The sequence below is a fragment of the Chlorocebus sabaeus genome, chromosome 11, assembly GCF_047675955.1.
Source record: "Chlorocebus sabaeus isolate Y175 chromosome 11, mChlSab1.0.hap1, whole genome shotgun sequence".
Lineage (NCBI taxonomy): Eukaryota > Metazoa > Chordata > Mammalia > Primates > Cercopithecidae > Chlorocebus > Chlorocebus sabaeus.
Window position 1 is genome coordinate 37,235,288 of NC_132914.1, and position 13,354 is coordinate 37,248,641.

General features: G+C 35.5%; 1 protein-coding gene across 1 annotated transcript in view; it reads right to left on the reverse strand.

Moving 5' to 3' along the window:
* The window catches only part of SLC2A13 (solute carrier family 2 member 13), a 383,993-nt gene that overhangs the window by 105,636 nt on the left and 265,003 nt on the right, over nucleotides 1-13,354 (reverse strand). The window contains exons 5-6 of the mRNA XM_008002866.3: nucleotides 11,978-12,141; nucleotides 4,892-5,012 (exon numbers count right to left, since the gene is read on the reverse strand). Of these exons, the coding sequence (XP_008001057.1) occupies nucleotides 4,892-5,012; nucleotides 11,978-12,141 (285 nt within the window). The remainder of the gene's footprint in view (nucleotides 1-4,891; nucleotides 5,013-11,977; nucleotides 12,142-13,354) is intronic.

Genomic DNA, 13,354 nt, shown 5'->3' on the forward strand with positions numbered 1-13,354 from the left:
ATAAAACAGACTTTAAACCAACAAAGATCAAAAGAGACAAAGAAGGCCATTACATAATGGTAAGGGATCACTTCAACAAGAAGAGCTAACTATCCTAAATATATATGCATGCAATCAGGAGCACCAAGATTCATAAAGCAAGTCCTTAGAGACCTACAGAGACTTAGACTCCCACACAATAATACTGGGAGACTTTAACACCCCAATGCCAACATTAGACAGATCAACGAGACAGAAAGTTAACAAGGATATCCAGGAATTGAACTCAGCTCTGCACCAAGTAGACCTAAAAGACATCTACAGAACTCTCCACCCCAAATCAACAGAATATACATTCTTCTCAGCACCACATCACACTTATTCCAAAATTGACCACATAGTTGGAAGTAAAGCACTCCTCAGCAAATGTAAAAGAACAGAAATTATAACAAACTGTCTCTCAGACCACAGTGAAATCAAACTAGAACTCAGGACTAAGAAAATCAATCAAAACCGCTCAACTACATGGAAACTGAACAACCTGCTCCTGAATGACTACTGGGAACATAACGAAATGAAGGCAGAAATAAAGATGTTCTTTGAAACTAGTGAGAACAAAGACACAACATACCAGAATCTCTGGGACACATTTAAAGCAGTGTGTAGAGGGAAATTTATAGCACTAAATGCACACAAGAGAAAGCAGGAAAGATCTAAAATTGACACCCTAACATCACAATTTTTAATTTAACTAGAGAAGCAAGTGCAAACACATTCAAAAGCTAGCATAAGGCAAGAATTAACTAAGATCAGAGCAGAACTGAAGGAGACAGAGACACAAAAAGCTCCTCAAAAAATCAATGAATCCAGGAGCTGGTGTTTGGAAAAGAGCAACAAAATTGATAGACCGCTAGCAAGACTAATAAAGAAGAGAGAGAAGAATCAAATAGATGCAATAAAAAATGATAAAGGGGATATCAACCACTGATTCCACAGAAATACAAACTCCCATCAGAGAATACTATAAACACTTCTATGCAAATAAACTAGAAAATCTAGAAGAAATGGATAAATTCTTGGACACACACACCCTCCCAAATCTAAACCAGGAAGAAGTTGAATCCCTGAATAGACAAATAACTGGCTCTGAAAGTGAGGCAATAATTAATAGCCTACCAACTAAAAAAAGTCCAGGACCAGACAGAGTCACAGCTGAATTCTATCAGAGTTGGTACAAGGAGGAGCTGGTACCATTTCTTCTGAAACTATTCTAATCAATAGAAAAAGAGGGAATCCACCCTAACTCATTTTATCGGGCCAACATCATCCTGATACCAAAGTCTGGAAAAGACACAACAAAAAAAGAGAATTTTAGACCAATATCCCTGATGAACACTGATGCAAAAATCCTCAATAAAATACTGGGAAACCGAATCCAGCAGCACATCAAAAAGCTTATCCACCATGATCAAGTGGGCTTCATCCCTAGGATGCAAGGCTGGTTCAACTTATGCAACTCAATAAATGGAATAAAGCATATAAACAGAACCAAAAACAAAAACTACATGATTATCTCAATAGATGAAGAAAAGGCCTTTGACAAAATTCAACAGCCCTTCATGCTAAAAACTCTCAATAAATTAGGTACTGATGGGATGTATCTCAAAATAATAAGAGCTATTTATGAAAAACCCACAGCCAATATTATAATGAATGGGCAAAAGCTGGAAGCACTTCCTTTGAAAACTGGCACAAGACAGGGATGCCCTCTCTCAACACTCCTATTCAACATAGTGTTGGAAGTTCTGGCCAGGGGAATCAGGCAGGAGAAAGAAATAAAGGGTATTCAGTTAGGAAAAGAGGAAATCAAATTGTCCCTGTTTGCAGATGACATGATTGTATATTTAGAAAACCCCATCATCTCAGCCCCAAATCTCCTTAAGCTGATAAGAAACTTCAGCAAAGTCTCAGAACACAAAATCAATGTTCAAAAATCACAAGCATTCTTATTCACCTGTAACAGCCACACAGAGAGCCAAATCATGAATGAACTCCCATTCACAACTGTTTCAAAGAGAATAAAATACCGAGGAATCCAACTTGCAATGGATATGAAGAACCGCTTCAAGGAGAACTACAAACTGCTGCTCAACGAAATAAAAGAGGACACAAACAAATGGAAGAACATCCATGCTCATTGACAGGAAGAATCAATATCGTGAAAATGGCCACACTGCCCAAGGTAATTCATAGATTCAATGCCATCCCCATCAAGCTACCAATGATTTTCTTCACAGAACTGGAAAAAACTACTTTAAAGTTCATATGGAACTAAAAAAGAGCCTGCATTGCCAAGACAATCCTAAGCCAAAAGAACAAAGCTGGAGGTATCATGCTACCTGACTTCAAACTATACTACAAGGCTACAGTAACCAAAACAGCATGGTACTGGTACCAAAACAGATATAGGCCAATGAAACAGAACAGAGTCCTCAGAAATAATACCACACATCTACAACCACCTGATCTTTGACAAACCTGAGAAAAACAAGAAATGGGGAAAGGATTCCCTATTAATAAATGATGCTGGGAAAACTGGCTAGCCATATGTAGAAAGCTGAAACTGGATACCTTCCTTACACCTTATACTAAAATTAATTCAAGATGGATTAAAGACTTCAATGTGAGACCCAAAACCATAAAAACCCTAGAAGAAACCATAAAAACCCTAGAAGAAAACCTAGGTAATACCATTCAGGACATAGGCATGGGCAAGGACTTCATGTCTAAAACACCAAAAGCAATGGCAACAAAAGCCAAAATTGACAAATGGGATCTAATTAAATTAAAGACCTTCTGCACAACAACAACAACAACAACAACAACAACAAAACTACCATCAGAGTGAACAGGCAACCTACAGAATGGGAGAAAATTTTTGCAATCTACTCATGTGACAAAGGGCTAATATCCAGAATCTACAAAGAACTCAAACAAATTTACAAGAAAAAAACAACCCCATCAAAAAGTGGGTGAAGGATATGAACAGACATTTCTCAAAAGATGACATTTGGGCAGCCAAGAGACACATGAAAAAATGTTCATCATCACTGGCCATCAGAGAAATGAAAATCAAAACCACAATGAGATACCATCTCACACCAGTTAGAATGGCGATCATTAAAAAGTCAGGAAACAACAGGTGCTGGAGAGGATGTGGAGAAATAGGAACACTTTTACACTGTTGGTGGGACTGTAAACTAGTACAACCATTGTGGAAGACAGTGTGGTGATTCCTCAAGGATCTAGAACTAGAAATACCATTTGACCCAGCCATCCCATTACTAGGTATATACCCAAAGGATTATAAATCATGCTGCTATAAAGACACATGCACACGTATGTTTATTGCAGCACTACTCACAATAGCAAGACTTGGAACCAACCCAAATGTCCACCAATGATAGACTGGATTAAGAAAATGTGGCACATATATACACCATGGAATACTATGCAGCCATAAAAAACGATGAGTTCATGTCTTTTGTTGGGCTGGAAACCATTCTGAGCAAACTGTCTTAAGGACAGAAAACCAAACACTGCATGTTCTCACTCATAGGTGGGAACTGAACAATATGAACACTTGGACACAGGAAGGGGAACATCACACACTGGGGCCTGTTGTGGGGTTGGGGGGAAGGATAGCATTAGGATATATACCTAATGTAAATGACAAGTTAATGGGTGCAGCACACCAACATGGCACATGTATACCTACGTAACAAACCTGCACACTGTGCACCTGTACCCTAGAACTGAAAAGTATAAAAAAAAAAAAAGAACAATAAAAAGACTATGGAAGTCAGTAAGCCAATAATAAATAAACTTATTGTAAAATAAAAGATGTGCTGTGGTGCCTATTTTCCAAAGGAACGCAGATCACAATTTGGAACCAATATATCTTACTCACTGTTGTAATGAACAGCCATCATCAATTCAGCTCAGCTGGATGCTCTAAGTGAATACCAAGTGGAGTTTAGTGTATAATGTTTTAATTTCATATAGGATTGTATGAGTTAATAAATCATTTACTCATTGATGTGAGACTTGCGTCCATCTATTTCAAGCTAAAGGAATATAAATTTTTTTTAAGGCTAGGTCTTATTCTATCCATATGTTTTAAAGGGATTACTAGACTTTATGGTGGCTAAAATTCAGTTCAAAACTTTGAAGCTCTGCTGCCAAATATATTAATTGATGTGTCCAATCACTCAAACTTTCATTTACGTGTTCTCAGTCCATCTATCTGTTTGTCTGCTTTTAAATCTAATTATCACATAGTGATAGATGTAATGAGGTCTTAGGCCTGCAGCTAGCCATTATAACATTTTGTGTTTTTCCACCATCACTTTTTACTTCCTGAATCTCTGAAAGAGCCTCAGCACTGAGGCAAACCTTTTCTTCTGTTTAAATGAATAAGAGGATATCCATGCAAATCAGTACAAATTGTCAGAATATTCAGAGGGCATGTGCATCTTATAAAAGTTTAATTACTGATTAAAGTTATTTTGCTTGGAATATAGAGGTCACTGAATAGTATATGATCTAAAATAGCTTTTCTGTATTCCTGCTTAGATTCAGTATCAATCTCTAATTTTAATTTCCATAGAAACATCACCAAGATTGTGTCTAATAACTCGCTGTTTCCTTAAATCCTTACACTCACACATCGGCACAAGCTGTTCCTCTTCCTGGGGGCCCGTCTCTACCACCTTTCCCATTTTCTTCCCTTCTTACATAAGACTGGATGCCTAGCAAGCTCCTACTCATCTCTACAACTTTAAAAAAGTTAAAAGCAAGCAAAAAAGTTACCCGAGTCATGTAAGCGAAGAAGAACATAATGAAATCTCACCTGTAGCTTGTGCAAGTGGCGTTCTGACCTGACGGAGTTATTGGCTGAAAAGTGATGCGTGGGGAAACTTGGGCTGATAGCACAAATCCCAAGGCAAGAATAATCAGTGCTACAGTGGTACCTTAAAAAAAAAATTTATATTAGAGAAGAGTTGACAATATTATTTTAAAGCAGACTGGGTTTGGTAAAAGCAAAACCAAAAAACAAACAAACAAAACCCTCTGAAAAAAAAGTACCATGCTCTATCTTCAATGGATTTTTAAAAAACAATGCTCCCAATGTATAAACAAATTATCAGAACTATTCACTAGCACATTCATGGTGAGACATGATGAGAGTGAAATTCAAAGCAAATACATTTGCTAGCCAAACAGTAAATTGGTAATGATTTCTTAAAAGAAACCACACACACCTAGGATTCCTGAAAATGTCAAAATCAATTAATGTGACAACATTATTGAGTGCCTAACATATCAGGAAGTATGAAAGACAATAGATTTCCATCAAGTGTTCCTTCTGATGCCAAGAAAATTCTTCTGATGACATTCAACCATGTAAGACTTAAATTGGTGAACCTTTTTAGTTTAACAAACGAGTTATTTCTAAAGCAGTTGAAAGAGCATGTTTTATTAAAATGGAGTAGCATTTTTTGAAGATTTTAAGGTACCAGAAATAATATATCACATGTATTCTTTTTTCTTTCTTGTTGGTATTTGAAAGTGAAATATTTGTTTTGATGCTAACATATAGGAATGGTGATTAAGCATATTACTTAAAAGAATAATTTTTGTGTCCCTGATAGACGTCCTAATTGTAAATAAGACATTTTTCAAGTTTCTGACTATTGTTTGAGTCACGGACATTGTGAGGATGAACGAAAAGGGTCATGGGAAGAATGGAGAAAGCAAATATGATGGAATACCATGCAGCTGTAAAAAAGAATGAGATCATGTCCTCTGCAGCAACATGGATGGAGCTGGAGGCCATGATCTTGGCAAACTAACACAGAAACAGAAAACCTAATATTGCATGTTCTCATTTAAAAGTGGGAGCTGCATGATAAAAACACATGGATACAATGAAGGGAACAACAGACACCAGGGGATTATTTGAGGGTAGAGGGTGGGAGAAAGGAGAAGATCAAAAAACAGCTTATTAAGTATTGTGCTTATTTTCTGGGTGACAAAATAATCTGTACACCAGACCTCTGAGATATGTGTTTACTTATATAACGAGCCTGCACATGTACCTATGAAATTAAAATAAAAGTTAAAAAAGAGAATATGGCTGTATTAGTGTGTACACCTTATTTGAATGAGAGAAAATAAGTTTAAAACATGGAATTTAGGAGGGCAGTTTAGTCATAGTTAAGGTTTCATTAGTTAAGCTTGGAGAGAATTTAAATTATGAACAAAAATATTATTCAAAATAGATTTTAAAAAGAACATTGAGAAGCACTGTGGAAGTACAACAGGGTACTATATAATAGTTGAGGTATTTTTATTTAAAACATAGTAGGTGTGTGAAGCCAGGCATTCTGGGTGCAGAGGTGACCTTGGGATCAGATGGCTATAGTTTTTAGCTAGCTTTGCTGTTTACTGACTCTGTGATCTTGGATAAGGGACACAACCTTTCCACAATTCAATGTTGTATTTTGTAAAATAGGGCTTAGTGAAAATACTCACCTTACGGACTTATAGTGAATTTTAAATGTTATAATGTATTTGAAAGATGTTTTAATGCTATGACATGTTAGCTATTATGCTATGATTATTATTACAAGCAGCAGCAGCAGCCACAGCAAACCTTCAAAATAACAGAACAAAGTTGAAGGATGGGGAAGATTAAAGAAAGGTCAGAAGTCTATTTCACAAAACCAGGCCAATAATGCAATAAAACTAAAATTACAGTTTGTTTAACTACTGTTGGCTTAAAATTCAAACCAGAAATAGGAATAGTTTGAGCCATCACTTTTCTCAAAAGACTATCAAGCCCCAAATTGAAAAACAGAAAAGAGATGTAATAGGTCTGTTATGAAGATCATACCTCTCTCCTCAAACAAAACAACCCAACCATGAGATTTACTGTTAGTCTGTCCATCAAAAATTCTGAGTCCCTATTTGCCCAAATTACATTCATATCTTATTGTCATGTAACAGGTAAGATTTTTTTTAAATCAGGAAACTTTGATATATTAAGATGTGAAGGCAAGATGAGTCTCTTCTTTCATAACACTCATTAAATAACCTATCTCCATGAAAATGATAAACTCTAAGATGATATGCCTAGGCATACCCAGTAAAGTTCAATTCTAGTGCCTGGCATATAAAGACTGAAATAAATATTGGTTGAATGGATGGACCACCATACTATACATTTTTGCAATGTTGGCTATTTTTGAAAAAAACGAAAAAACTGTTAAGACAATCCAATTAAAGTCATGAGGTTAGTATGGTATAACTATCCTAAACGAGAGTTCTGCAATATGGATAATATGACTCTACATCTATCTCTTAACAAGTCCAATCAACCTAAAAATTATGAGAAATAAACTATTGAAATAAACTATTCTGGATATACAAAATTCCTAAATAGGCAAAAGTTAACTCTTCTTATGCCAAATTTATTTTTATTTTGGCCCATTTTGTAGGAAAATATTTTTAAAAGCCAGCATTACACTCTTACTTTTGTTATTACAGATAGTGATGGTTCTGAATCCTGGCTTCCTGTTGGAAGCAAATGCCTGGATGTACCTCAACCTCTGAATCAGTCTCCAGAAGATCGGTACAAAATATCTGAGTTTTAAAGAGTTCCACAAGTGGTTATGATGCCAAGACAGGGCTAAAACCCCTATGACATGATAAGCTCCTTACAAGAAGGAAATGGTATCTTAAATGACTTTATTTATAAAATAAATTTTTAAGTAATCACTTAGTCCTATCATCTGCTCATATACACTATTAAAGCATAAAATGATTTGAATTACCTTTTTCCTTATATTTAGTAAGTTACAGATGTTTTATCAATCATTTGTTAGTATTTAAAAACAATCTGGTTATTGTAAAGTTATTCATTATTACAACCTGGATTTGAGTCTAATACAAGAAGGCTTTGGATGAAAGAATTTTATCTGGTGTACTGTATAGTTTTGGCATGTTCTTTATGTTTCAAGAGAAGAGTCTGTCTTAACCAAATACAGTGTTAGATTTTGAAATTTTGATATAATTTTGAAAATAAAAATATTCTCCACAGGAAGTGAAGAGTGCTGAATAAATAGCATTATTAAAAATATCTGATATAATAATCAGTACCAGGTACAGTGTTTTGCTTAGGTACAGTAAATACTGAGAGAAACGAAAATAATTTCCCTTCCCATGACTCTACTAGAGCAGTAGTTCTCACACTTTGTGTGCGTAAGTATCACCTAGGGAACCTGTCTAAAGTGCACATATTTCAAGCCTCATTTTCAGAAATTCTAAGTTAGTAGATCTGGGTTAAGGCCCAATAATCCACGTTTTAAAATAAGTACCCTTGGCAATTGTGATGAAGACAGTCTGTGAGTGAAGTTTTCAGAAATATACACTACCAAAACATGAGGGGGAAAAACACAATCTTTCTGGCTTTCTGATTCATTACCAATAAAGCTACAAAAATATAAATATTCCAATATTAAAAGAATCAAGAAGTTGTCACTAAATTTGTAATATTTACCAGAAAAGTTCCAGTTCTCTGAACAAGCTTTGAAAATACAAAAAGATGGCTGGGTGCAGTGGCTCACGCCTGTAATCCCAGCTCTTTGGGAGGCCGAGGCGGGTGGATCACGAGGTCAGGAGATCGAGACCATCCTGGCTAACACGGTGAAACCCTGTCTCTACTAAAAATACAAAAAATTAGCCGGGTGTGGTGGTGGCGCCTATAGTCCCAGCTACCAGAAGGCTGAGGCAGGAAAATGGTGTGAACCCGGGAGGCGGAGCTTGCCATGAGCCGAGATCATGCCGCTTCACTCCAGTCTGGGCAACAGAGGGAGACTCAGTCCCCCCAAAAAAAAAAAACAAAAAACAAAAACAAAAAGTCCGACTACCAAAAATGTCCTACATTTAAAATTACTCATGGACTACATATTTTGTATTTCTTTGTATAAAGAGTTCCTTTGCCCAGGCTTACATAGTTTTTATTTGTAGTCATCTTAAAAGAATGAATATCTAACAAAAAATCATCTTGATATAACATTTTTCACTATTCTTAGTCCAATATAATAAAATAAATGATAATAAAAACACAAAACAGGGAATAATATTGAATCAAAGGTTAAAAATTCTAGGCTATAGCCAATTTAAGAAATTTAACATAGAACAGTATGTTAATACTTAGTACTATTAAAATATCAAGTATATACCTACATATAAATGAATAAAACAAAAACACACCGAAATAAAAATACAACTAACATAGAATCAATCAGTATAGGAATGTGAAAGAAAAGTCTATTGTGAGTGAGGGTCACACTGGAGTAATACTAATATGTTACAAGGTTGTTAAGTGGTACATCTTCTTCTGAAGGTGTAAAGGTCCATTGGTCATTATCTTCTAGTAGGACCTATTTAATCATCGAAACTCAAGAACCACATGAATGGCACCAATTACTATGTGTACAGGTAACAGAGGAGACTGGTGAGGCTTGTGACAAGAAACCAGGACTTCTACTTCTCAAACCATTGTAATATCCACTGTATTACTTTAATTGGCCACATAATAAGGAAATCAAATAGACTGTGTCTCTCAAGCTGGAGAAATCACTGTACAGTGTTTGTAGTGGACAGAACTGAGGCCTTGGTGGGTTTCAGCTGCAAAGAGAACGAGGCAGGAAAGAAAAGCGCCTATAGGTTGCTCATGAGAAGGAGACCCTGAAATCCCTTGGTGCTTCCCAAGGAATTGTCTTAATACTTCTTCTTAACAGTCAGGGATGGGCTCTGGGAATCCTTGGGCAGAAGACTTACACTGAGAGGGGAACACGACATAGGCCAGAAGAGTTCAGGAAGGTTCCTAGACTATGATGATGGAGGCTGCTTTTGCAGTAAGGTTTAAACAACAAAGGCTCACTCTTTGGTAACAATAATGCTGTGACAGCTAAAATGCTCTGAGCCCTTTACTCTCTGTGTCAGGTAGTATTTGAAATCCTATACATCTGTAAATGTGTTAAATCCTCATTACATCTCTGTGAAGTAGGGATGATAATTAATCCCCATTCACACATAAGGAAAGAGAACCTTGCCTAAAGTCACGCTATTCAAATCCAAACAGTCTGGGGCTCTACATCGATAAGGGCTCAAAAATCCTACAGAACTGATAAGAAAGTGTTTTATTGGAATACCAAATGAAGGAATACAGGTTGCTAGAAATAATGTTTAGTCAGTTTTTCCCAGATCTCAAAGGCCAAATCCCAAATTGAAGCAGCAATTAAGTTCTATTTAAAAAAATAGACTTCTTGAGGTAGTAATATACTGGAGTTCTATTTAAAAAGAAGGGTGTCATCCATTAAAAATATTTAAAAGCAGCTATTATCTCTTCTTAGCCTTCATCTGAAAATCAAGGGTCAGCAAATCCAATTTCCAGCCCACTGTGGGAATTTATTTTTAACACTTCACTGCCTGATGGTAATCTATCCTTTTGTTGAGAGTTTACTATCCTAACGAGACACCCCACTTCATTGCTGGATAGCTCTGATTATTGGGAATATTTCTCTTGTATTAAGTAAAAATCTGTGTCCTCATAACATCTACTATCTGCTAAAATAAGATACCTGGTAGGCTTCTGTCTTTAGTCTGTTCTCTAGGCTAAATATCTCTGGTTTCTTCAACAGGTTTATAAACATGGTTTTGAAACCCTTACTTGTCCCTCATTTTTATTCATTTACCTACTGTCTTAGTTCAGTATTGTATCCTGGCTGTAGGCAATCACCTTTGCCCCTTAATCAGACAATCTCTCACCTTTCCTTCAAACACTGATACTGCAGTTCAGCACACATTATTGGATTCAAGGGCTCCCACTGCTTAGGCAAGAAAAGAAGGTGAAAACATTCTACTCTTCCTTCTGGAATGAGGGCCAGGAGAGGGCAAGTATTTCCGATAACTGAGTTTGGAACTTAGAATGTATTTTCTCATCAAATCTGGGATGAGCGCCTGAAATAGTTCTATTAGATGAATGTTTTAGATATAATTTGATTAAAATAGAATTTAGTTAATACTGCCCTGGAAACTATATTTTAATGGAAAAATATATTCTCACTCCAAATAAACTTATAAAGGAGTTATTAGAGTGCAGTTAATTGTACATAGGAATGTACTTGTATATTTGAAAAAAATTAGAAAATTACATCATGCAACCATGTAAAAACAATGTTAAAGATGTGGGTCTCATTCTATCAATGAAACAGTCCTTGTGTTATAGTGAAATAATAAATAAAATGGGCAGAATTTAAACAGAAAAGATACTTGGGAATTAAAAAAAAAAAAAAGGTTTTGCTTTATTTCACTATCAATAAAAATACATTTAACCAACCAGAATTTACCCTTGAACTTAGGCTTGTTTCAAACACAGAAAGAGTCTGTCCCTGCTTTGTGAAGAAATTACATGGTTCTAATACTCTCCTGTTGAAAGATCTTTGAAAAAAAAATGCTCCAAATTGAATTCCATTGTATTCCAAATTTAAAAATATATCATATGTTAAAAAGTGAGTTTCTGAATCCAAAGTTTTAGTTTTTCAAAAAAGGATAGAACAGAAAACAATTTTTTTTTCACTTTTATACTTTTGAGTGGAACTCAAATAACAGAAAAATGTTACTCTCAGTAGATCAAAATTATTCTTGCAGTTTGTTTCTACTCACATTCTAGTTTCTAGTCACGTAGTGTAAGAGTTGTTAAAAGCTCTTTTTTTTTTTCTTTTTTGGTCTAGAAGGACTCTAATTTTCTTGTTGTTTGGCTGAGAAATCAGTATTAGAAGTGGTGTAAGTATTGTATTTTTGAAGGTTAAACTTGAAGTTATTAGGAAATAAAGTTTATAATTGAATTCTTCATCCAGGCACCTACCTGCTAAACTACCAAAGGTAAGCTTTCTGCGGCCCACTTTCTCAACAAGCCAGACTCCCGCAAGTGTGAAAATGAAATTTGTGAAGGCTGTAACTGAAGCCAGCCATATTGCAAGTCTATCATCTTCAACACCAGACATCTGCAGAATGGTTGCACTGTAGTACCTGCAAAGCAATGAATAAAACAATTGCTATTGATAGTTACCCAAAGAAACAGGGTTATTCTGATAGAAAATGATGTATTCAACTTAAAAAAATAATATGGATAGCTACGGTAATAACATCAAATTAACATGGGAATTAATGCAAGCTGTTGAAAAGATCACAATATAAAGACTATGTTCAAATAAATTTATTTTGGAGTTTGGATAATCAAGAAGAGGCACCTGAGCAAGTAGAAAAGGTTGAAGACTTCCAAAGTGATGCACATCCCACAAGTAGGGACAATGGCAGCTGGTAGTTTCACTAAAACTATCATAAACTCCAAGTCCATGGAATGAATCAGAAGTCATCATACACTGTGAATTAATGTCCTTAAAAGGCTGCCGTAGGAGAATGTAATATAATGGTAAAAATCTGGGACAAGTGAAGGAACTCCTCAAAAAAGACACAATGAGTAAGACAGTGTCAGAATGTATTTGGCATTGTGTAAAAAGATGAGAAACTGACATGAGGTCCATGAGAATCATTTATGTTTCCTGAAAAAGGGTACTCTGGTGAGCTAACGTCTCTAGTATGATTAGGCTCTGTAGACTCATTTCATGCTAAGTGAACTCACTGGAGACTGGCTTTAAAAAGATAATGCCAGTTTGTTGATGCACAATGGAAGATATGTCTGGCACATTTAAGGATGACAGCTTTCTCACAAGACATTTCTTTTCTGGTGGAAACATTAATAGCTAAACCAGCTGATTACTTTAAAGTTAACCTGAAAACAAAGAAAGCAAAGTACTGCTGGTGAGCCACTGATGAAATGCAATAGAATTCAAACCTTAAAGACACATTCTGAACCATGGCTTTGCCCAGTTTTTCAAGCCATTCTAAAACAAGTTAGCTTTACTCAAATCAGACAGTGGTCATCCAAGCAATATGCTAAATCAGGCTGGATATTTCCATAGTTAAAAATCTACAGTTTCTGAATATTTATCAATACCTTCATAATATTTCAAAAATCAAATCTGTTTTTAATATGTTTAAGTCTCATTGATTAACCAATGGCTCTGTCTACTATTTTTTAAACTAATGATGATGGTTCTTATGTAAAATTTTAATACCAATATGGACTCATTCATCTTGAAAAAAAGTGTTTTCCTTTTTTAAATTAATAAATCAAACCTATAAATTAACTATGCAGCATGAAGGATGTGTTTTACTGATC